Source organism: Patella vulgata, chromosome 2 (assembly GCF_932274485.2).
Source record: "Patella vulgata chromosome 2, xgPatVulg1.2, whole genome shotgun sequence".
Taxonomy (NCBI): Eukaryota; Metazoa; Mollusca; class Gastropoda; family Patellidae; genus Patella; species Patella vulgata.
Genome location: NC_065880.2, coordinates 37,922,928 through 37,950,723, shown reverse-complemented (window position 1 = coordinate 37,950,723; position 27,796 = coordinate 37,922,928). Strand labels below are relative to the sequence as shown.

At 36.3% G+C, this 27,796-nt stretch overlaps 1 protein-coding gene across 3 annotated transcripts in view; it reads right to left on the bottom strand.

Moving 5' to 3' along the window:
• Positions 1 to 1,303: 1,303 nt before the first annotated feature.
• The window catches only part of LOC126811469 (transmembrane protein 26), a 34,420-nt gene continuing 7,927 nt past the window's right edge, over positions 1,304 to 27,796 (bottom strand). For 2 of the 3 annotated variants that reach the window (XM_050537111.2, XM_050537110.2), the window contains exons 2-3: positions 4,079 to 4,217; positions 1,304 to 3,588 (exon numbers count right to left, since the gene is read on the bottom strand). In XM_050537111.2, the coding sequence (XP_050393068.1) occupies positions 2,887 to 3,588; positions 4,079 to 4,217 (841 nt within the window). In that variant the 3' untranslated portion in view covers positions 1,304 to 2,886. Of the gene's footprint in view, positions 3,589 to 4,078; positions 4,218 to 14,595; positions 14,849 to 27,796 lie in introns of all 3 variants that reach the window. The other variant, XM_050537108.2, reaches the window with a different exon arrangement.

Genomic DNA, 27,796 nt, shown 5'->3' with positions numbered 1-27,796 from the left:
GGCACTGCAACCCTTCCAGGATCCCTCTTTGATAACGCTAAACATTGAGATGACCCCGAACTGTTGCCTAAAAGTGCTATACAAAATTATCAATAATCTAACTCCTCCTTATCTTAAGAATCTCATAGATCTTAAACCAACAAATACAAGTCATATTCCAATAGAAACGAAGATAGAGTAAAAGAAATTCGATGTCGTACTGGATTCTTTTTCAAATCATTTATCCCATCCGGTATAAGAGAATGGAATAAACGTGGTACCCCTGCAAGAAAATCGAGAACTCTTAAAATATTCTCTGACCATCACTCCATTTGATATATAACGGTCAGCGGAAGTTCCAAATAATTCCTAGCAAATTTAGACTCCGATGCTCTGACCTGCAGGGTCACAAATTTGAAGGCCCAAATCACTACTTTCTGTGATGCTCTTTAGATTCAAATGCACGAAAGGAACTACAATAAACTGTCTCCTGCTGGACTCCACAGCCCAGCCCTGTACGTCTCCAAACCCGTGCTCTACCATGAGTTATGATCAAGAGAAAGCGACTTTCATCATCCGACAAGTGAATTTTTCACTATGACGTCATGTTCCAATTATGACAGGCTCGGCACTATGTTATTCGTGCCAAGAGAGGTCATCTGATCTGCGAGATTTACCAGAATATTGACGGTCCTTTACGTCATTACTAATGGTCGAAGGATGGTGATTGAACTGTCTGGCAATCTGTCTCATTGACATCCCTAAATTCCTCATGCCAATAATTTACCATTGTTTCGCTGTAGTGAGTTGTCGAGAAGCTATTGTGAAACATAGACAGCGAATACAACGATGGCTGGATTACCAAACAAGCTTTTCGTAACGCAAAAGGTTACGTGCTGCACTGGCAGCTTTCACTGGTATGTATAGAGGACAGAATATTTAAAGATTGTATAGCACTTTGGCATATATGGGGTCTTTCATGTAGCTCATCAGATGTGGATGCAAGAGTGACACCCCATGTAGTAAGCTTGCTTGTAACTGCACTAGGGATTGCCAAGAATTACAGTATTTTGCGCATGTGTTGTCGCAGGATGCAACCAGACACACGACTAACGGATTAAACTGAATATTATTAGTTTTATGGTGGTTATATTCGTATTTTGCGGGTATAGAGTTTGTTTTTTAAATGTTCAAAACACAGCTTAATTGTGCCCTCCTTTTCATGTTCGTCCCATGTGGCCCTGGGATCCCCGATAGGCATGCATGTGGTGTTATCGTATCACTCATATGCTCCTATGTCCAGAACCATATAGTTTGTCTCTAGATACAGTTTGGCTTGGTGAAAAAATCGCCCCAACCGCCGTGATCGAGTTAATGGGCCATATTGTCTGGCATTTTGAATTTTACTATCATGTAAATCACCCCACAATATAATGAACGATTTCGTTGTATTCATTGGCCCCAAAAACATACGGCTCGACACCAAAAATAGCTTCCTAGACTAACTGCTATGAGTTAAAGGGGATTGTTTGAAATGGAGGCCGTCTTGGACGCCGTCTTGAATTTCTCAAAACGCTCAAGGTTGACCCAGACTCACCCGGCAGATTCCGAAAGAGTACACCCAGGCTACTAAAATCAATCATAAAAGAACTTATGCAATTTCCAGGTTCAGCCATAGTTCTGTCGGACTATATATGTGTGTCTCGATGACCAGGGATAGATAACTCTGGTGAAAATTCCGTGGAAATATTTATTACGGGTAGGTGGATTTTTCTGATAAATTGACACTGAAATTGTTAAACAGGCCAAGTAAAGCATTGTGGTAATTCAAGAATTCGTCTCTCTATATTGTTCTATTTATTAAGTATACACCATGTCGTATACTGGACTCTTTTCCAAATCATTTATCCCATCCAGTATAAGGTCGTGACGAGTTAATAAATAGAGATTAATGGTTATTAAAAACTATGTATATGATTAAAGTTTTGGGTTTAAAAAGACCATAGACTAGTGTTCCAGGTAAATGAGGCTCCCATTTGTTTTGAACATTCAGTTTTATTTACAATGAAATGTATTCCAGGCACTCATCAAAGAAGATTGTTGTTTTCGAGAGCTGGGAAATTTGTGATTGACGATTTGTCTGATTCAACAGAATAAAAGTTCCATCGTCGAACTTGAAAATGGAGGGGCATGGAGTAGAGGTTCAAAGCGGGTAGCCCAACATATAGTGCATGTTATTTATATACGCGTGAATAGGACATTAGTGAAGAGGATACGAGTTATTATGTTATTATAGTAACGTTAAAGAAATCTATGTTTTATAACTGGGACACTGGAAGAGAACGAACATTTACATCAGTTATGTTTTTCTATAATCTGATTATGTGAAGTCGTAATAGACATTAGAGAGCAGTGAGTATCATTAATGCATGCGATTATTATACCGTCATATGTAAGAATTTTAGCCATATCAGTGTTGATATAGTTTTTGCGGCGGGAGGAATGCTGGTGATTTCTACTTCGCAATCAACTTCTTATAGAAGACATATTTATATGTTTGAACGCCCTCACCATTAAAAAACATGGAGCCTTGGGAGTTTAATACGGCGATTATAAGGAATAATGTGTCCACATTTAGACAAAGAATGTTAGTCGGTGGAGGACATTTAACAAATTTAAAAAAAAAACACCACATAAAATATTAAATAATAGTAATATATCCGTCGACAAACTCATCACACAAGATTGACATAATTCACAATTAGGAGACAACAAAATAGGTTATAGTTTATCTAATATCAACCAGAAAGACATTTCAGTAATAAACAAGAATACATTATAACAAGTAAAAGTTCATTTACACTGACTCGGAACAGATTTAGCGCCAGTGAGGATCATTGTATAATGCTAATTTACATTCATAACACTAACGAAATTGCCATTTGTCGGTTTCTCATTATCATAATCAGCAGCTTCTACAGCATCCTTTTTCTCCTGTTGCCCAATTATAATTTCTTCATCGTCGTCCTTTTCATTCTCGTCATTTTGACAACACAAGACAATAAGGCGATATGTCAGCAGCATCACCACCAGTAAATTTTTACACGTAAAGAACAGAATATTGTAAGTTATGAGTGTATATCTAATCAACGCGTACAACCGAACGCACAAAAACGGACCATCTTGCATGAGGAATGTCACCAACAAACTCCACACTTCTGTCGTCAGACACATTATTAATACATCCTTCTTTTTCTTGCCTTTCGTTGGTGCGGATGATTCAGTGGGGTGGACTGTTGCTACTCTGGCCTTTTTGGGATTACGAGTAGCCGTGAGAACCAGACAAAACTGAAGTAAACTGATGGACCAAACAACTAGAATGATGTAGACCAACACCCTGTCATTTCTCACTGTTTGTTCATCAAATAACACAAATAACTCCATAATATCTGAAGCCATACCAATATACACAAACAAGAGTTGAGAAAGTTGGTCACGAGTGATCTCCCCTCGCGGAAGTATCCAACGACATAAAATTAGCAGAAACAACAAAGACTGTTCTATGACCGACACCCAGACATCAGCACTTAATTTTATTGGTATACTTATCTGAAAAATAAATCAAGTAAGAAATGAACATTGAAGCTAACAACATACATAGCACTACGAAAGGGTGTGCACAATAGGCCTACAGTGTCCGTGGTAGTCTGGGTAACAGAGACTATGGCGTGATGCCCTGAGTGAACCAAAGACGCCATTAGCATCAAGTCTATGCTTTTGGGCTATAGTTTGAAAACCAAAAGATAGACGTGTAGCTCTTCTACACAATTAACACTTATATACACGCCATTAGTTGTAGTTGTGGAAAAGACTCGCAATATCCATTATAAATGTCGAGTTTGTGTTTTCTCTCTGTATAGCCTCTATATAATGCATTAGGCCCATAAGTTTACCGAAAACGACAAAAAGACACACTTAAAAGAAAACAATATGCTATACTAAATGGAACCTTGGTGGAAATCAAGATAAAAATCACCAGAAATCCATCTAAAGAGTTTAAGCAGAATGAAATAACGGCGGAGTTTATAAAGATATTTACCCCTTGAACCGATGACAATGCCACACCTGAAGCTGTTACATTCTGGGAAATCAGATCATACTGTTCTAGCCTGTCCAATTCTAGGATCCAGATTGAAGGAACTGTACTCAGCAGATAAAAAAAGAAACATGGACAAACCCTGGAATATAGAGAAATAAAAATCGTTGTTTTAGTACACGTTGAGCTATTTACCTCTGAAGACAATTTATTCTTGAATTACTTTTCTTTTTTTATATTTTTGTGTCACTACCATTTTATTAACCACGTGACTAAAGTGCGCAATGTTTTTTGATTATTTGTACAGTAGACTTCCATTGGCTAGCACGATATGTTCGTTATCCAATCAACAATTAAAACAAAAAGATTTGCTAATAAATAGCAGTGGTGAGTAGGGAGGGTTCATTTTTGAATCTGAAGAATGGCATTGGCGCAGACGATACTAAGGGGTATTACTTATGATATCATTAGCCTGAAGTTAATAGTTTTAAAAAGTTATTAAATAACACTCTTGACTGATGTACAGTATTGAGAAATTTTAGTAAAATGTACTATATCACATACATCTGATCCAAGGATTTTAAAGCTTTTACTAACAAAAAGTATAAGTAAATAAATCTTTATACAATTTGTTTATAATATATTCAACAAAATTTTATCAAGAGTATATTTACAATATATTATTATTGTAAACAAAAATAAAATAAACGTGGAATTTTACAACCACGATTTAGGATCCAAAATATTTCAGCCGGGATTTTAAAATTCTTGATAAAACAGTTATGGGTTTGGTTTATTGCCAATATAATATAACCCTTGACCTCCTTCAAGACCCATCCTTTTTGTTTCATATTTCTACTATCTGTTTATTAATATCAGACCGTGATTATCTATAACAAATAATTATTAAATATTTATCTTAATATTATCTTCCATTGTTTCAATAAGATGTTAAACGGCCATTAGTACGTGGGAAGTTAATGTGTTTGCTAGGCCCCAAATATTTGTTATTTATACGCAAAGGTTTCCATCTACTTTCTTTTGGTATAAGAAAATCACCAAATCCACATTTTTGTGGAGGGCTCTTAAGACCCTTTGTTTTAGTCCCAACCAACTCATTGAAACTTTGATATACGTTTTCAAAGAAATGTCCAGTTGTCGTACGTCTGGATAAATTCTGTCTATAACTCAATATCAACTTTTTTTCCTTCTGCAAATTAAATATTTCCTATTTATTGTAAATGGGTATATAAAATGAGTAAACGGCACCATTCTGTCCGGACCGGTTTACACTACAACATCTTATGTAAACAATGCACGTGCCATCGAGCCAATGATCGACGCCTCGTGATGTGACGTCACGTATAGGAGGCATACTTGAACTTATAACGGTCAGTCATCTTATACAGGGTTATAAGATTCCCGTTGTACCTTGGTTATAAATGATTTTTCAGTTGATCGTAGAATTTTGAAGGACATTAAAACTGTTGTAGTAGTTCATTTGATATTTACCCATACCTATAAATAAACTTTTCCTTTTTTCAGTTATTTCGAAATTAACGCACAATTTCCCAGATTAGATTATTATCTAAAAGCATTTTATGTCTCTTTTTTGCTAAATTTAAATACGGAAAATGATTAGTCTCCCGGGACAATTAAATCTGACACAATATTGGGGTTGTGATGCCATCTCAACATTAGAATTGAAACCGTTAATATGGATAAATATAATCGCCCAAAGATCACCAAGAACAAGGTTCAAGAAAAAAACGCACACAAGCTTTAAAGAAATGTTTACTATTACAAACCTATAGCCGGCATACTGTTGTGTTTATTAAGTAAAATATGTTTATCTAAAGTTAAAGCCATTAATGAGGATGTTCATACCCAGTGAAATGTGAAATTAGAACAAATTATGATATTAATGGGATAATCGATCGTGATGAAATTTCCTTTTGTTATCGAACTAATGTCCCAACTTCCTAGAAACTAAGAATTAAATAGAGCACATTATCCTGAAATTTCATTTTTATCAGGCCTCTTTCATGGGCTCTGAGAGAGAGAGAGAGAGAGAGAGAGAGAGAGAGACTAGGTCATTTTGGAACCCCGATCGACAGCATGTTTACCCTCTTTAGGGAAAATATATTTAGCTTACACGGTGAATAAAATCTTCATAGATAGTTGACCTCTTATCAACTACAGACCTATCGGACATGAAACTGATAACCTTTGTTAATCATTTATTGTTCCGATAAATTGATTTCCCATGTTCAACTTATTGATGTTTGATTGCAGACATTATTATTTATCACTATATTAAACAATACATATAGATAAAGTAACCGACAAGGTGAATTTATATCTACACAAAATTTAACGAATTTCGGTCAAGTAATGATTTTTGTTTTCTGTGGACAAATATTTAATATATGTGCATGTAAATATTCTTAGTTTCGCCCGACTAGTTCACATCGTTTAGTACAAGTCATTAAAATATCTTTATGAGTCATTCTTATAGACCATACATTTAAAGGTGAGGTACCAGCTATATCGTTCAGTGAATAAACCTGATTGCATGAGCATTATGTAAGATTTAGGTAAAGTGCTGATAGTCCTCGCTATCATAGTTCAAAAATAGATCATGCAAAAGTAATAAACTAAACAGCAAAAAAAACCCAAAAAAAAGTCATTACGATTTCAAAATCAGAGAGGCACTTTAATCAAATCATTCTAGAAAACGACTTAGGAACTGCATCAAAGCAATTTTTTGTGAACAGTATGTTGACACATTAGTGATTAATTCGTCACAATTCAAAGACATTACGAGAAGGTTTAGAGTCTGTACACAGTCTATACATCAGTATCTGGTGTGTCTACCGTGAGTGTCAATAACAGCAGCGCAGCGTCTGTACATGGAGTGGACCAGACGATTGATGAACGCCATTGGCACCTGGAACCACACTCTCAGAAAAGCCTGACGTAATCCATCGGCTGTGTTTGGTCTCGATACGACGTTATCAAGTCTCCACTGAATTTCATCCCAAAGATGTCCAATCGGGTTTAAGTCCGGACTAAGGGCTGGCCAGTGCACAAAGTTGACACCGTTCTGCTGTAGAAAGCCCCGAGTAACTCTGACGGTGTGGGCACGGGCGTTGTCATGCTGGAAAACGTTGTTTCGATTACGTGCGCACTGCTGTGATGCTGCCTCCTCTCCCTGGACCAAGATTTTGGAACACCACAGGGCCCACTCTCTGGTTCAGGCCGATTCCAACCCAAACCATTATGCTTGGACCTCCCCATGAATCTCGTTTCATGACAAATTGGTCAGAATGACGCTGGCCACGTCGACGCCATATTCTGGTCCGGCCATCTGCAGTTGATACGCAATACCGACTCTCATCTGTAAACAGAATAGTTCTCAACTGCGTGTGTCACCAGTTCTGGTGTTGTTGGGCAAACTGTAGACGTTTACGGCGATGGCGAGGGGGTGAGGATCGGTCTACGGTAAGGTCTACTGCAATGGATGTTCTCTCTGATGAGACGTCGGCGCACTGTATCGGTACTGATGGGTCTTCCGTGTGTTCCCACTGTCTGACGTGTTGTCTCAGATGCCTGTGTGAAGGGATTCTGCACGTGCTGTCGCACAGCATGGCGGTCTTGTCGCCTTGTGGTAATCCTTGGTCTACCAATTCGGGGGCGATCATCCCTGGTGTTTGTGGCCCGAAAGCGTTGCTGAAGCCTGTAGATGGACCGAACATTGACCTGGAAGTGATTAACAACGGCTTGGGCAGTGTGACCAGCGTCGAGTCAGCCATGCGCCTGGTTCCTCTCAGCTGTCGTGAGTCGTGGTATGCTGCTGATGTTATATTGTGAATGATTCAACCAGGTATGGGGGTGCATTTTATAGGGCTGGTCCCGGTGTACAGCACGTGCACCATGAGTTACATGAAAATCATGGAGAACACTATACCATCTCAGAAGCCAGGTTGCGTTTTTGAGAACATTTCCAGGGTTCAATTTTGTGTTTGGGTTGCCTTATTGCTCAGGTAAAGTTGGAGATGTGGTCACAAATATACAATAAAAACATTTGGCAAGTTTTATGCAATGCGTCTATTCAGGGTAACATACCAACCTAACGTTTCATTTACTGCTTAGTATATATTTAAAATTTCAGTCAAACTACTATATTTTCAGCAAAGGTGTCGGTGTTGGAAGTTTTGATAAGAATAGTGTAGTCTTCATTTCCATTGCTACCATTGTTAAGACAATAACGAAAGTCCCTATTATTCATTTTTAGTATAATTAATTATAATAGGCAGATTTAGCTCTTATATAAAGTATATTTATGTCTATGAGAAAGACTCCTGGAAACCGTTCAGTTCTGAAATCTTTAAACCTGGGGGTTTGTTTTATAAAAATCCCCAGAGTTTAGTTTCCATGTCACTTTGGTCATATATAGGTCCCAAAATTCCACGTTATGTCAGTATCAACTCTGTCTATATATCTTTTGGACTATTATGGTGTATAATTGAAAACTGAAATTTATAATTTAACCAAGCAATTTGAGCGACCATTTCCTAACTGCTCAATGATGTGGCTTCGGCACATTTTGTTGTTTGATTAAAAATTTCAATGTGGAATTAACAAACAAATAAACAAACAAGTAACGTTTTCTTGGCACACGAAATGTGGTCAGAAACCTTACTTTACATCTATATACTTTCATGAACTCAGAGCTTCCGTTTTGCTTTGTAAACTACACTATGGGATATTTTACTACGAGACAATACATATACAAAATAAAAAACAATCGATAGCGAAAATCAACATTTCAGATCTTTCAGTTCCCATTACAAAAGCGTAAAACAAATGCACGTTTTATCATCGAATTAAAAAAAAGAAACATAATATTTTATTCTACTGAACATTTAGTTTTTTTGTTTTTGGATTTCTGCATCCCTGTTTATGGCTTTTTAACTTTATGCTTCTGGATATCATAACAATCTCTTGTTGTGCTTTAATGGAAAGTCATTCAGATCAAATAAGTATTGCACGGTGAAGGATTAATATTTAATATATTAACACAATGCCGCATGCAACAAAGGAATCAAAGTAAAAGTTTATCGCATTTTAAACAGAACACGTATGCTATAAAAGTAACTCAAACAATTTTAACGAATCAGGTTGACAGGTTGGCTAAAATTAGACATGAATGAAAGCGAATTGATAAAGAAGTTTGATCTTTGAGTAGTGTAGGCGTAACAAAATTGAAACCGAAACGAAATAAAGATAATTATGAAGAATAGTTTTACATATTATAACGATCCTTAATAATATTTCCTCATTTTGTATTTATCTCGATAATAATCCTCAGGAGTATGATATGTTTTATCTTGACATGGGTTTCATTTCTGTATACAATGTATGTGATCCGATTTCCATAATATAGTATTCTATTTTATTATTTGATTATTATTTGATGATTTTATTGTTTACAATTATATAGTAAAGAAAACACTAACGTGTGTATAATCATCTAGCGCCGTGGGTATGAGTTCGTAACCCTACACGATTCCAAGACAATGCATTTATTAATAATGAACAAACTGACGACCATTTTCCGCTACAAAAGTTAGAATCATACGGTTGTATGGGGTTGAGGAAAGGGAATATGATGTAGTCCTAAATATCAAGAAAGATCTGTTTATGTCAATACTAAGGTGTTTTAATCTCTTAATATGTTTTGTTGACTGATGTACCGCTTTCGCATGGGCTACGAATACCACCAATCGTCCCGAATTGAAATAAATCGAAATTCGTAGTGATTCGGCAACAAAATGTCAAGACAGGGTTACGATAAAGGTATGAAATGATATAATCTTCTATAAACTGTAGCGATTCAGTTACGTATATCCCAAATTATTCACTTACATGCCGAATTCAGTTACGAATACACTACGCTCTCCACGAACGATGCCGATAAATCTACGAAAAGTTTACTATATATGGCACTATTAGTGGCAATTTGGGGTATTCTTGGGTCCCTGAACTTTACAAAAAGCCGCCGACCACTGCCGAACCCGTCATCTGGCCATGAAATAAGAATACCAACACCAACTGCTGATAGCTGAGAACCTGGGGATAAGTCAGGGAAGACGCAAGCTTTGGTGGGTTCGACCATGGCTGATACCCCATCGAAGGCCTCGAATTCGGCCGCTAAAGCAGATTGAGGATTGAATCTGGGATCATCCAGAAGAAACACACACACATGAGACCATCCCTAGAATATGGACTGAAGCTGACAGTGACACACAGACACCTTGCTACAGGAGACCCTCCCTCCACTATGACTTCAGATATGGCATCCAGGCCATCATTGAATAGATGAAGGACGAGGTCAATCCACTGCCCAGACCAAGGATGACTGGGAGGCCATTGCCCAGCAGTTCCAAGGCCAATGAAATGTGTCTTGGGTGGCAAGCAGACAGCCATCAAGAAACCACCCAAATTCGACATTGGTTTTACAACTACAAGGGCCTTTTCGTCGTGGTTCTGATGCCCCTGATGCGACTAGTCATCGTTCAGTGGTCGCTCCTAAGGGGGTGGGGGCATATCTTCTGAGCCCTCTTCTACTGCGGGGATGTCATCCCGTAAAGGTGTAGGACCTGTGGCGCCGTCCTATTCCCCTTGTTCCCGTGGTCGATTGTCTTTGCCGCGTCCCTTTACCTTGGCGGACCCAAAAGGGATTGCGGTGGCATCATGGAGATATTCGTGGTAATTCGTGGTAGATGTTGTCACTTGGGCTCCGGAAACTTTTATGTTGTAAACCAATCGACACCGCTTCTTTATATAGCCGAGAAAATCGTAGCCGATTCTTAGTTGATTCGTAGATGATTCAACCAATTGTAAACTAATCGTAAACGATGCGAGACAATTCGTGAATCTTTCGGCCCATTCGAGAACGCATTCGGCAAATTCGTTGCCAATTCGTGGTTCATTCGTGGTTGAATCGCCGTGTAGCGCCCTCGGTGACAAATGCGTCCTTTGGGTGTGTTAGGGGTGATCCCACCAGGTCTTATAACACATTGAAGTCAGTCGTGGCAATCGTGTTGACCCAATAGGTACATTCCTATCGTAACGCACGACAGTGGGAACCTAGTATTATCTAAAGCCACCCTGCTACTTGAACGATTTTCGTTCCCGCAATGGTGCACTTCGGCGTATCAATGATTAACGAGCGTGAGGGGTGTTGGAAGGATACAGGCGTGCGTGTCATGTCGTGTTGTGCCATGTGTATGCTACGTGCGTAAACCATGCGTGAACAAACACTGCCGACGGTGCGTATCAATGCGTGTCAGTACGTGCCATGGGAATCCACTACACGCGACAAACATGAACAATGCGCGAACAATACTTAAAGATACATTATGGGAGATTTTTATAGAGAGTTGGTCATTCTTGCTATAACAGTTCAAAAGTAGATGATGAAAAAAGAATATATTGAAAATTTCAGTCAAATTACTTTATTCTGAACATAGTTATCATCGTTGTAATATTTGCCTAGAAATGGTAGTGAAATGTGCCATCACCTTGGTCGATAGTTTGATTGACAGGCGTTAACTCCACCTACATATCTCGATTATCAAGAAAAGTTTTCAATGGCATGCGGAAACGCTCTACAGCGGCCTCGCTAAGTACACTCTATCATTTAGCCTCGATCTAACTGACGTATTCTCATCAGGGTGCGCCATATTTCAATTTATCAATGAGTGAAATCCTATTTAAATCCGAGCTGTAGCCGAGCCATCCGTGGGTCTACAGAGTTGATTTTGGGCTTGTTGTTTAAATAAAGATCTAATTTATAATTTCTATAACATCTGACGCCTAAATTAAGACTTGCAATAATCAGATTTTGCTCTTGCATAATGTATGTTTAACCTATGCGTAAACAAGTAGTAGTTAGGGTGGCCCACGCACCTACAGAAACACAGTCCACCGCTGATAGTTCGAGACTACCACTGAAGCGTGCACATTCGCCGTGTCGAGGCCAACTTTCTGACAGTATGATACTATAAATAGTCATGGCACGTGCAATTCTCTACAAATCTATCAACTATAACAGCCGTAAAAAAATTATTGTTGACGATTTTGAATAGCAGTGAAATTAAGCTTCTTGGTTATTACAGCAGATTTAGAAATTACGTTCGTTTCATTTTTTAAATCGCTTTATCATTAACTGTACCGTTAAGAGCGGCATCTTTTGGTTTAGTACAAATAATATCTCAGAAACACTCGGGTTAGACAGGAACATGATACTAGCAGTAGTTTCATTTTACTTTTACAAGCTTCTTAAAACAATTGTTGAGCTAGCTAACGTGCTCATTTCTAAATTCAATTTCTTGTTCTAGCTTTCTGTTATGTTTCGTAAAAAAGGAGTCTTGATTATCCCGACCTGTCAATCAGCCCTAGAATGGTCGATAGACTGGTTAAGCGAGACTATTTTCAAAACAAGGGCACGTAACTGATTTGAGGCTTGGCATATATATAAATATTGTGGCGAAATTGTCGAGATATATGGAGATATTTATTTATGGTGGGTCACCCTAATTTAATATTATTAGCACACTTTCCGAGGTGTATCGGTGAATATCAGGACAGTTTTGGTCGAGGGGCCCAGCCGAGGCGGCTCCCGACCAAAACTGTCCTGATATTCACCGATACACCGAGGAAAGGTGCTAATAAGTTACTTACATCACATTTCTATCGAGTATTGTGAAGCAAAATGTGAAAAATTGTATTTATTATCGAGTCGTTTCAACCGAAAAGTGACAAATACTTTCTGCTCTTTCATTATTTATCCCTTTCTGAGCCTCACGTTACATTTCATGGTAGAATGATTTCGCAGTGGAGAGACGAATTGAGTAGTATTTACACGTGCGTCTTGCTATGATACTCTGAGCGTAAAACAATCACGTGTTTGTTTAGACCACATCGTCAAAACAACTTGTCTATGGCGTAGAGGACTGCGATATTATTAAATGTAGTGTAAAAGAAATGCGAAACGTGGGTCATTCCTGGTGAAAGTATGCATCGGCGGATGGTTCTTCCGTTGAAATTTATTTGTAATAAAGTTTATGACTTTCTAGGCGTTTTCTTCATCCTGCTTATTATCAATGCCTGTGAAGTGTCCAGCAAGAGAACTGTGCCTTCTATCATCACAATTAATTAAAATAATTATTCAATATTCTAATTTATATTTTTTGCATATTAATATAAATCAAACCAAATTATGAAATAGATGCCAATTGATATGTATAATAATTGATTTTTGTAATATGTTGTTATGTTAATTTAATGTCATTGTATATGTTTTTGAACTGCCATGTAGTTCCCCCCATTTTGTTTTGTTACTATGATTTTGACTAGTTGTTTCATGTACAATGGTTAGAGCCATTGTTATCATTTGCGATCTGGGTCGGACGAAACGTCCGCTACTTATTGCTTGATAGGTATCTTTAACGGTATAAAAGTATCCGTGTATCAGAAATGAACAGTACTCTTTCTATACAATACGGATACTCTAAAGCATCCATTGCAATAAAACAGGACAGTTTTATCAAAAGTTGCCAGTGGCAACGAATAGAAGTGGGATGTAAATAGTGTTATTGTGGCTCAATGCTTACCAATGCAGCCCATCTTTGGCAGCTCATTTAGTAGACAGTGCGTAAGACGGCTACCACCGAAATGGCACGCCTTGCAACGACGCATTACAAGCATTGCGGTGGCATAACCTAGTGAGATTTCACCAGGTTCTCTGGTTTTGGTTAACTCCCAAAGAACATAGCATAAACGTTAGATATTGAAATAAAAGATAACCACGCGTTCCGTGAAACCCATGATTTGCTTTCATACCTGTTAACTGATAATATTACATGCGGTAACATAATCACCTTTATGCAGATACAGGGATTTTAACAAATATGTTTGAGTATTTGGGCTTGTAAATTAAATGAGAAGCAGTATTGTATGTGGTATAAGCACATTTTGACTCAAGTACATCATTAGACTATTGATAGAACGGTCAGTCATTTAGATATTATCGTCATTTCTAGCTACTAGTTAGAGAATAAACAAAGATGATAACTTTATAAACGCGGTATAAAGTGCACCATCAACGGCGGTCTATCTGTATTCAATGGGCAAACACAGTATTTTAAACCAAATAATATATAAATCAATCATTTTCAGAATAATTGATTAATAAATTTATAAATGCCCTCACCCAAACGCGCTAGCGGCTCTTTTAAAGTAAAGGAAGGGCATAATAAAAAATAATTTTCAAGGCCGTTTGCCCTTATGACAATTTGATTAAAACATCAAGCTTTTCTCTATAAAAAAGTGATGAAAAATTCTTTTGTGATCTGATTCGTACTATAGGTATAAGCTATTAAAATGATGCTATTTCCCCGCGCTTATGTATAGTTTTTAGATATATACATGAGTATGTTTAAAACACTTACCACATCCCTTCATTTCCCTTACAGACAGCAACCCTGTAGATTAGTTCACCAAGTTGTATTGACACTAGACCCAGAAGGTACCAATATTGTTCGTCATTTGTTTGAGTTACAACTTTCCATAATGACACATATGTGTGAAGTATAAGTATTAACCTCACTAATAAAGCCCAAATAATTGATATCAAATAGAAACAGCATTCACCCAGGGCAAACCAAACTTCACTTTTCCACGACATCGCGACTCATAAATCATCTGAAATGGGCATTAACCAACAGTTAAACTGCTTAATATACTATAAGAATCGTCTGTAACTTGTTTTTCAAATGATATATACTTGAGACGAACCTGTCCAACAAATCCAATACTTCTGTGTAATTACAAATCAATCTAAATTCTCGTCATGCTCTTCTAATATCGAACGAACAGTGATATTACACAATCTCAAATACTGCCACAATCACATAACAAGCAAGTATAGTTCATTTTCTAGTATTCTCACAAATTATTGTTTCGCTCTAGAAATTTTTCTAAGACTCCAGAGATCATCAACTTTAAGAATAGTTATTGCTAAAGATGAAGATCAGACGTTCAGCATCTACTGCATGAATTATTCTGTATTCCCATGTTAACTTATCGACTATATTGATACATCGTATCTATAGAGAATGACGTATGGATGTTAATGAAACAACGACAGTGCTGTCAGTCAATTGACGAGTTGTGCTCACTGAATCGAAACACGGATACTGGAGATGTTTTGTTCCTAAGTACATCTTAAATATATGTCAGCAGAAATCGTTTAACGGTGCATGAAAATTCACAAATATCAAATTAGTACAGTACATATTCTTGAATCAATAGAACCCTGAGCAGTAAGGCTTTGGGGGTTCTAATTTGATATCTCAGAAGAGGTGAACATCACTAAATTGACAAAAGGCAATAGATTTTAATTTATGACTGCACCATGATTGAAGCGTATCAAGAATTCTGATTGGTCGAAAATTCTCCGTCGAATGGAGAATAAATGGATTTTGATTCCTTTTGATAATGCGTATTTCACCAATCAGAATACTTGTTAAAATTTCAATAATGCCAGAATTAGAAATACAGCATATACCGGTACAATGTTCTTTAATTTTAATCTAATGCTTGTTCATAATCGAACAGCCGTTACCATTTTATCTATGATTTAATTTCAAAAATATAAATCAACTCAAAATAGTTTCAAAAACATAAATCATTTAATTAGCAGTCAAGAAGCCGGCTGTGACATTATAACCAGTTACACCCCATACTCTTCAGTTGTGCTCACTGAATCGAAACACGGATACTGGAGATGTTTTGTTCCTAAGTACATCTTAAATATATGTCAGCAGAAATCGTTTAACGGTGCATGAAAATTCACAAATATCAAATTAGTACAGTACATATTCTTGAATCAATAGAACCCTGAGCAGTAAGGCTTTGGGGGTTCTAATTTGATATCTCAGAAGAGGTGAACATCACTAAATTGACAAAAGGCAATAGATTTTAATTTATGACTGCACCATGATTGAAGCGTATCAAGAATTCTGATTGGTCGAAAATTCTCCGTCGAATGGAGAATAAATGGATTTTGATTCCTTTTGATAATGCGTATTTCACCAATCAGAATACTTGTTAAAATTTCAATAATGCCAGAATTAGAAATACAGCATATACCGGTACAATGTTCTTTAATTTTAATCTAATGCTTGTTCATAATCGAACAGCCGTTACCATTTTATCTACGATTTAATTTCAAAAATATAAATCAACTCAAAATAGTTTCAAAAACATAAATCATTTAATTAGCAGTCAAGAAGCCGGCTGTGACATTATAACCAGTTACACCCCATACTCTTCAGCAGATGGCGCTTTACTACTGTGCCAGTACGTCATTATGAATAACTTGCTTATGATCCATTTTCTTGTATATAGAAGGCGGTTCTACCAATTCACTGTTTTTGTAACTTATTTCAATATATACCACCATTCCGATAAACTGATGCCAAAAGGCCACCATAGACCTGGTCAACCGGTGTTGTTTACTAGTTACGTTTTTAAAAAATTAAACAATGCTTTTATTCGGGAAATGTGAATGGGAAGGTAAGGGCTAGCCTATAATATAATATTATAAAATAGACACTAACCCTACGTAAATTGAACACACCATTACTCGTTGACTGCAAGTTTTGAGTCGATGGGTTTAAATAAATCAGCCCCGGCATGATTTTCGCCTCTGTTTCAAACTCTAATATTCATTACAACACCATTTGTATTTAGTAAGGCGTTATAATATCAGCAGTCATTATGGTAAATAGTAGGGTCCCGGAAGTACACTCTTTGTGCGAGCTTTTCACATCGCCCCTCTTGGTCCATAAAAATGCATTGATTATATTCACTTAATGTGAAAATATCGACCGACTATCAATTTCTTTCACGACGATTATTTGTTAACATACTTTCATCGTAATTTCACATTTATTAGGGTTTCTACGCAGTGTGAAACAATATTGTTTTTTGTTCGGATTCTTATAAGCTTTCATATTACATATGAAAGCTTATTGTTTCTGTTAAGATTATTATTTTTTTCCCATAAATCTTATATGTCAGAATCTAACCTTGACGAAATTCATTTTCACCTGCAGTTTCAGAATTTCGTATTTCGAAATTTCGTCGCTGTGATTTCGTCCGGGAAGTTGAGACCAATTTGACAACTTCTTTAATATCTGCACGATTTTCATGAAATTTGGAATGTAAGTAGATCTTACCGATGCGACTTGAAAGATGTCATTAGGAATTTCCTAACGTATCTCCCCTTGGAGAAATTAAGGGACAAATTTTTGAGAAATCGAAAAAAAAGTAGGTCAGAATGCCTTGAATTTCTTTCTTCTGTACTAGCTAAAAAATTACTGATGCGTACACAAAATATGGAGTTTGTCGATGGAACTGGAAGTGCCACCATTTTGAAACGTGAAAATTGTAATAATATTGCTAGAATTTTTGCTCTTGAAATAAGATGCCTTTATATTTCATTAATTAATATCTTTGGAATGTTAGTAATTTCAAACATATTTACATATATAGTGTGCACTAAATCAACTTAGTCTGTAATTGACAGTTGACATATAAAAACGAGCTCTTTATCGAAAACATATGTCAATTATTTACCACCAGAATTACACGTGAGTGGAATTATTCTAATTGCATCATTTGATTTAAAGTAACCAATCATTTTGTTAATTACACAAGTTCAGGGCCATGATCACGCTTTATTGTGCATGATATTCATTTACCTTTAAAAGAAACCGGGGAACCCCGTAAGTCAGACTTGCATTAGATTCCAGAGATCGAGGGTACATCTGGGTTCCTAGACAGCCGAGAGGCTGGATAGGGTGGAGAAGTGGTTTTAGCTATATAGTATTGTAATTTGTGCTATGCTTGTATACCTGTATTCAGTTATATGCTATATAAAATGTAGAAGCGAACTATGCATTATTATTCCTGGTAAGACAAACGTCTTAAGAAACTGGAAGAAGTAAATACACAACGTGAAGCAGAAGTAAAGACAGCTAGAGACAAATTCTAGACGATCACAAGGCTACAGAAATATGTAGTAAGAAAAGATGCATGTGTCGTACGTAGGATGTGGCGACCGGTTTCCCATAGACGCTCTCCACGTCAGACAGAAGACTTATGGTGATACAAAATTCACTAAGGCTTTTGCGATATTTACTTACAGACATTGAAGTTACATTTTCTGAATCCTTGAAGGAATGCCTAAAAATCTATCGGAGCAGAATTTTTATTTTGGTCAACTGATGGTCACCATTTTGAAATGAATATGAAAAAAAGTGAAAAATCCACATTAACGGACGTGAAAATGAACACAATAGGCCGTAGTTTTAAGAATACCTCTCCTATTTCCGAAATGAATACATTTCTGGATAGCCGGGCTCAGGGTCAAATTTTTGATGTTTGAAAATTTCGAATTTTGCCTCTGACCGTTTTGGTGCCGACAAAGTTGTTTACAAGACAATTTATTTCCTTAATTTTCAAATTTTACAAATTTGACCTAAATATTCCAACAGCTGAGGTCAATCTGATTCCCAAAATATAAGTTCCATTTAAAATTATATCATTTCATTTTTCAATATTTTCCCTCTATTTTTGAGATCTTTCCCGCCATTTTCATTTCATTTTCTGATCCGTCTCGTTTATAAAAGGCTTTGGGCTAGCAACGGGACTGTTTACAACCCATCCAGCGTCTTCATATTTTAAAACATTTCTACGTAACTTTCATAAACTCGTAGCAATAGCCCATACGAAGAGAATATATATCAAACTTTGTTTGTAATATGAGCAGTTGCCGAGAAATAGGCAATTTTGCATGAGTCATTAAAAATTGTTGGTAATATAAGCAGTTGCCGAGAAATAGGCAATTTTACATCAGTCACTTTTCATGTTATTTTGCCTGTAAAAGAATCAATTATTATTCGATTTTAAATTTTCTTTCACCATTTGATGTCGAATGTCACTGTCAACGAGGTCAAACCATTTTAAAACTTTCACTGTCACCCGTAATGACGTCATTTGCAAAAAAAAATTAGCCTACAAAACAAATATTTTATTCAAATGAGTCGTACTGTTATTTGTTAAAAATTATGATACTTGATTACAATCAACAAATCGAATGAACCCATACGATCATACCGATACCACAAAATGGTTTCTAACTTGTACGGTTGTAGATTTTCTACAAGTCACTTTTCAAGGTTTTTGGTCTATAAATGTGTCAATAAGTATTCGATTTTCATAAAACTAATTTAACATTTTCATCATCACCGGAAGTAATGTAATCTTGGCAAAAACTGTATTTTAAGCCTTCAAAACAATTTTTTTTATGTGAGTTATATTTAGTATTCGTTTAACATTATATTTAAATCCAATGAAAAAAGGTGTACAAATCAGCTAATTACAACCCATTCATCGTCTTCATATTTTAAAATATTTCTTCGCAACTTTCATAATTTTGTAGCATTAATCCATAGGAAGACAATGTATGTCAAAATTAGTCTGTAATATGTGCAGTTGCAGAGAAATAGGCAAGTTTGCACGAATCACTTTTCGCGTTATTTTGCCTGTAAAAGAGACAGCTATTATTGGATTTTCATAAAAGTGATAACGGATGATGCACGGAGCAAGTACACGTCATATCAAATTGATTACAATTTAAAATTGGCACCGGAAGAGACGACATTTTGTTAAAAAAAAACCTTTAAAATCGATATTATTTGCTACGTATTGAAAATTTTACCTTTAGATTGAATCAACATATACGGTTATATGGATATCACAAAATGGTTCCTAACTTGTTCAGTTGCAGAGAAATAGATGATTTTCTACAAGTAACTTTTAAAGGTTTTGGCCCATAAAAGTGTCAATTATTATTCTATTTTCATAACATTTTGACCATGTGATGACCAATGCCATTTACAATTTCATGAAATTTTACATTTTCATTATCACCGGAAGTAGTCTCATTTTGGCAAAAACTGTATTTTTAGCCTCAAAAACAAATATTTTTTTGAAGTAAGCGATATTCATTATTCGTTTAAAATTGTGAACAAATAGAATAAATCAATACGGTCATATATTTATGTCGAGAAATAACCAATATTCGGACCATCTACAGGCTTCAGCAACGCTTTCGGGCCACCAACACCACGGATGATCGTCACCGAACTGGTAGACCAAGGGTTACCACAATGCGACAAGACCGCCATGTTGTGCGACAGAACGTCCAGAATCCTACGTCATATCACATTTCGCACGTCATCGAAACAACGTTTTCCAGCATGACAACGCCCGTGCCCAGACTCGGGACTTTCTACAGCAGAACGGTGTCAACGTTATGCACTGGCCAGCCTTTTGTCCGGACTTAAACCCGATTGAACATCTTTGGGATGAAATTCAGAGGAGACCTAATAACGTCGCACCGAGACCAAACACAGTCGATGGATTGCGCCAGGCTTTTCTGAGAGTATTTCCATGGCGTTCATCAATCGTCTGGTCCACTCATGTACAGACGCTGCGCTGCTGTTATTGACACTCGCAGTGGACACACCAGATAGGCTACTGATGTATAGAATGCGCACAGACTATAAACTTTCTCGTATTGTCTTGTAATTGTGATGAATTAATCACTAATGTGTCAACGTGCTGTTCACAAAAAATTGCTTTGATCCATTCAGTAAGTCGTTTTCTGGAATGATTTGATTAAAGTGCCTGTCTGATTTTGAAATCGTACTGATGTGTGTTTTTTTTTTTTTTTGGGGGGGGGGGGGTTGCTGTTTAGTATAGTAATAGCGAATTCGCGGCCTACAGAAAAGAATGTGTTTTCACCACAATTTGATTGCAAAATATTCTATCATTATTGTTTGATACATCCCAGTCTATCTAAGATAGTTAAAACATGTAACATAATATTTTATATCATTACACTATGTTTACTATGTGAATATATAATTAACATGTAGATCATGTGTTCAGATGAGTAGATGTTTTATTTTGATTGATTTAATGATTTCTGTCTGAAACTAACATCAAGTACAAATAGAGTAATTGATCTGTTATCGACAACGTTAGTTTTGTCGTACAAAACTGTTTAGTATGAAATCGAAATATAAAATGGTTTCGCAGTCTAAAATTGTTACAATTCAGGGACCTGTTTCACGAAATTTTAACTAAAATAAAATCCAAATTTTAGTAATTTGATTGGACAATATTAGATTGATTTTAGTGCTTAGCCAGTCAAAATTTAAGTATCTACTAAAATGTGTATTTTATCTTTAGTTACAATTTCGTGAAACAGGGCCCTGATTTAAAATACGATATCAGATCACAGAGTGACTATTTTAATAAACTTGCATTAAACTGAAAAGATTATGTAGAATGCCTAATGGTTCGCTTGGTTTCTTTTTTAAATAGTAGATCCAGTACCGGATTTACATAGGGGCTTGGTAGGGTGAAGCCTAGGGCCTCACAATCAAGGTGTATCATATTTTTATACACTCATATTTTCATGTGGACGTATTATGCCGTGGACAATCTACAGGTCAAATTTTTTATCCGATTTTTACGAAACTTGATATATAGGTCTATCTCCCAACGATCTCGGTTCCTTGCGATATTGGCATGTATCGGAGAATAACTTCATTGATTATGGCCCCTGATTGTACGAAAAATCACTTTTTTAGCTTGTGGGCACTCTAGAGGTCACAATTTTCACCCGATTTTGATGGAACTTGACATTCATGTATATAGTCTAAAGATCTTGGACCCTTTCGATATTCACGCATATCGGATCGTAACTTCCTGAATTATGACCCCTGATTGTACGCCAAATCGCGTGTTTAGCTCGTGGTCCCTCTAGATGTCATGATTATTATCTAATTTAAAAACTCGTACGCAAATAGTGTAAACATCTGGTATATCAAGGTTGTGGACCCTCTAGAGGTCACAATTTTGATGAAACTTGAAATGCATGTTTATAACCCAAAGATCTTGTTTCCTGTCGATATTCGCGCATATTGGATCGTAACTTCCTGATTGTACGGAAAATTGCGTTTTTAGCTTGTGGTCCCGCTAGAGGTCACAATTATCATTCGAATATATCACCGTTACACCATAATGTCGGTTTAGTTCGAATGCCGTGAAAATCGGACTAAAACTGCCGGACAAAATGGCCGCCCCATGTACGCAAATAGTGTAAACATCTGGTATAAATTTTGATCCGATTTTGATGAAACTTGAAATAGAATGTTTATAATCCAAAGATCTTGATTGCTTTCGATATTCGTGCATATCAGATCGTAACTTCCTGAATTATGGCCCTTGATTGTACGAAAAATCGCGTTTTTAGCCTGTGGTCCCTGTAGAAGTCACAATTTTTATCCGATTTAAAAAAAAAACGTGTGAATATATCACTTTTACCCACTAAGATCCCGGTTCCTTCTGATAATCGCGCATATCTGAAAGTAACTTCCTGGATTATGGCCCGTGATTTTTGAAGGAAGGTTGAATTCTAATTTCGAAATGAAACTTCCTGACAAAATGGCCGCTCTTTGTACTCAAATTGCATAAAAGTATGCAATACGAAGGTTGTGGATCCTCTAGAGGTACAATTTTTATCCGATTTTGATGAAACTTAAAACATATCTTTATATTCCAAAGATCTCAGTCCCTTTGGATATTTGCTCATTTTAGACTATAACGTTCTGGATTATGGCCCCTGATTGTACAAAAAATCGCTTTTGTTTTTAGCTTGTTCTCTATCCATCTCTTGGATTGGGAGCGCTTCCTTGGAATAGCCTAGAGTCGCTCTTCATCTAAGCAAGACACTGTGCAAACAGGACAGTAATCGAATATACAAGAAAGGCACACAGAATCATTTAAAGATGCACTCCCTGGTAAGTCTTTTTGGACCAGGAACTGTTCGCTAACCGCAATTCGTAAAAGCCTTACGCTCCGCCAATTCAAGTCCAATCAACATGGAAAATGGCATTCTTGTTCTTCGAACAATTCTGCGTCAATTTGGTGAATTTGATTTTCGAATTTCACCCAATAACATGGCCAGTTTCTGTTACGTAGTACGATCGTACTATGTTTGTTTTTTCAATAAAATAATGGCACATCAGGTCAATATGGAAAGTAGATACACAATCTTACTAGAAAACTACCGGATTCCCTTGAAAAACAACATGAGACGTGAACAGGTCAAAATGTCTTCAGCTCGAGACCATTAAACAACTTAAAATACAGACACTCGCACGTGCTTTGCAATGAAATATGTCACGCGCGTCCAAAATTTCAACTAGTACGCTTGGCACATTGCCCGTACCATTATTTGAAATAATGGTACGCCAACATCAAATGATGACGTCACATCTGTATTTTAATTATGGTTAATGAACAGCGATTAACCACAAATTGTACAAACCAGAAATGGCCTCCACCCAGTCAGGTCACAAACAAAGCTGCTTAATATAGATATTAACAGCTTGGATTATATTTATTCTCGATTAAAATGTTTTAGAGAGCAAACTTTTTATTATTAAGTTAGTTTTGAATATGTTTTAGTCCAAATATACCAAAAAAACGCACACTGTCTGTGTGGTAAAAAACGGTGGTATACAGATTAGATAAGTCTATATAATCTAGATGTTTGCTAGCTTTTGTATTTCTTGTGATAAATTTGATTACGCTCTTTGCTCCACTTTTCAAACGTCATCTTAAACATCCAAGTACCGAATTGACACGAATAATAATTAGATTGCCCACAACTTTTGGAAGTCTGTATATTTCGAAACTGAATGTACAGAGTAGTGGGGGTATGCATATTATTGTTTGCTCGGGGTGAAATATGTATATATTTTAGTATATCAAGATAATCAAATCTAGCAATGTCAAAGATACATCTATTACACTTGAACATTAAATCATAATTCACAATCAAAACAGCTGAAGATATATTGAATGCAAATATTTGAAATCGATTGTTAGGAAGAATATTCATGTTGTGTTTTTAATGCACACTAGTCAATATTGTCGTTGCGCTGTTATGGAAAAAATTAACAGCAAACATAACAAGGGGCATTGGAGACTTTAGTATAGTTCTAATGAATAAGTGTTTTGATAAAAAAAAAAATATGCACATACTCGTGCAAGGAAGAAGTGATGTGAAGTCGAATTGCAATTCTTAAAGGGACTATCCCGATTTGAACAAAGTCTCAAAAATAAAAGTCTGAGTACGTATGAAATTTAAACGCCAAAATATACAGGAATCTACCTTGTCTCAAACTTTCAGCTCAAAATATTGAGTCGTTTAGACGTGAATGTCAAAACTGCTTATCCGGACACGTAACCCTTTTAAGATTTCGGATCAAATTTTTCGTTGAGTGACCTGATAATCGATTCCCGTTCCTTTAGAGGTCTATACAATGAATGACCCATGTGCTGTACTTGATAACGAAAGGTAAATTTCACCTACACATTATTTTTATAAAATAAAAGTCTGGTTTTATCCAGACACCGCAGTATACAGGGTGGGACACCCTTTTCCATTTCCAGATGATGACTGACGGGTTTAAGTTGTTCGAAAACGCATCACATAACTTGAGTTAGTTGCTCGGCCCTAAGGTAGGGGATTTTAAGGGATTTTAACACAAAATTAAGCAGTTTTATTCTCCAAAATATTATCGGGATTGGCCCTTTAAAGAAAAACTTTTGAACTTTCCTAAATCTCCAATTTCATACGAATGGAGTGAAACGTGATCGCCATTTAATAATTTAATTTAAAAATGTATAATCGAAACGTCTCGTAACAATAATTGTACTTGACAATCGCGACTATATTATGAATACTTCATTTATATATTATCTATTTTTTAGCTATTATAGCAAGAATAGTTAGCCCTTTATTTAAATCTTACATAATCATAGGCGTTCCGGCTGGATGATAGTTAGAGATGCAGAACCCGAAATGCACGAAAGAAATTTGGGTTTTCCTGCTATTCTAGCCCCTAAATACAACAACTTCAATGTTGTCTAATATAGCCTAATTGAATTGGTGACTCGAATTTCAATAAACCAATCAATCGTTTACCATCGGGAGAAAATTTTGAAAATTTTCCTGCTATTTCAGCCTGTAAATACAGGAACTTCAATGTGGTCCAATATAGACTACCTTTGGTGGCTGACGCGAATCTCCAACGACCAGTCAATCGTTTACAGTCCACGGAACGTCAGTGTGGTCCAGTATAGCCTACCTTTGGTAGCTGACCCGAATGCCCAACAACCAGTCAATCGTCTAGGGGTATGGGGACCTCGCCATACAGGAGAACATTTTTAAAATTTAAATACCGCAAATTCATTTTTTGCTATTCTAGCCCGTGAGTTAAGCAACTCCAATATTTTCCAGTGGTTTTGTAACCGAATTCCCACTCAATGCCGACCTGAATTCCATCCATCCAATCAGACTGTTGCAGATACATTCACAAATAATAATCGATACCCGAATATTGTCGCACAAAGTAGTGTGGCTTCACACAAAATGTTTTAATCCATAGTCAATTAAGTACAAATCCGTGGTATTCAATTAAAAGAAAAGTAAAATTAGTGTTTTAATTTAACCACTAAATGAAATAGATTTTTTTTTTCACTTTACCCGTCTGCCCGAACGCCTATGTACATAATGTAAGGTAATAGGAATAGTTTCAGACATATTTTAGTGAATAATACAGGCAGAAAAATGTACATTTAACAACTATACGGAGCTTTGCAATACGTTTGTGAAACGCCTGAAATGATTTAAATGAGCTACGTAAAGCCGACATGAACAGCTCAATATTTTGATATCAATCTTTTAGACAAGGTAATTATGTTATATCTTCACATTTAGGTGACTGATGTGCATAAACCCATGTTTATTAACAAATAACATTTGAAAACTAGTACTGATCCTTTAAACATACATTATGCAAGAGCTAAATCTGCCTATTGCAGGTCTTTCTTTAGGACGGAAATGTTATCTAAATTATTAATTAGACATTAATCAACCTATCCAGACCATAATCAACCCTAGATGGTTCTGCCTGCGGTCTTTAGTGGATTATGAGCCGATTTACTGCATAACTTTCCTTCAAGATTTAACGATAAAAGGGATAATCGAGACAATGCTGTTTATCGTACTGACTTTAGTAATGATGATCGAGGCTAGGCAGAAATTCCAACCGCTTAGTTCTCGGTTCATAGTGGATCAATTTGAATGAAATTTTCAGCTAATTGCTTTTACATTATCTAGTTTTTAACTACTATAGTGAGAACTGCCAACTCGTTATCGAATCTCCCATAATGTATCTTTAATCAGCGATCCAGGATATTCAATGTAATGTACACCCCCACACCCCGCAAGCAACTGAAATGTTCTTGCACTTTTTTGTCTGGGAAAGTAAAACACGTTTAATAGTGTACATGCTTAATACAACTGAGTTGAAATAAAATAATATTTTGGGAAAATAACCCCGTGTTGACTTAACGCAGAGATTTTGTGAAAATATTGACAAAGAGACATTGATATGTTTAGAATTCTGGTGCACGGTTGTTGAAGAGATTGGATTGTTTTTAGTGCATTAAACGGGGGTGTTATTTTCATATATTGAAAATATCGATTGTAGATCAATACAGAATTGATTAACCTGTTTTAATTAACGATTACTATCAGTATTTTAGTCATTTAATATTAAGCTGCCATTCCTGCAACTATCTATATTCATTACACGGTTATAATGATGATAGAACACACCTTTCAAACAATACTATTGTTATAGCTTTGGTGTATTATTTTTCTGATAGGATATTAAGAATTTTGTGCATAAATTTGTTGATCTAACCAATCCTTACTCCGTCATATCCATTTAAACGCCCGAATAGGCACAATAATAAATGCTTCATTTTCCACCTGCGATCGAAATTAATTACCATTGTATTTCCCTCTATTCTTATTTATTCACAATGCAAATAATAATTATGAATTGATGAATGAGTATCAGAAAGCAGCTATAATTATAAAATACGAGCATAAAACCAAGTCTGCCTACTATTTAACTGTAATATGTAAAGTATATCACCCGACATTCGTTTCTTTACTAACTTTGATGGACCAAAAGTTATATTCGATCACCAATTCCCTTCATTTGGTGATCGAATATAACAATCGGCTCAACAAAGAAGTAAGTAAATTGGTGACTAATGCATGGTACAATTTTATTTTAATAATTCGCTTGTGTGTAGGGGTATTTAGCAGTGGAAAGAAACCGGAGGACAAGGAGAAAGCCCAGGAGATTGGTTAGGTGACCCTACTTCTTGTCATGTACAAGCTGTGTATGAAATATTATTAGATACGTAAGACGTCATTGAAATACATCCAACGATTTTTAACACATTACCATATGAAGGCCAGAAAGTATGAAAATGACATCAAAGCTAACATTGTTGCGGTGGATAGAAGCATTTATAACGTAACCGTTTAAAATGGGGAAAAAACACCTAGCAAGCGCACCAAGTATACGAATCTCAAGATAAATTTGTCACAGGACAACACTACTCTAACTGTGAAGT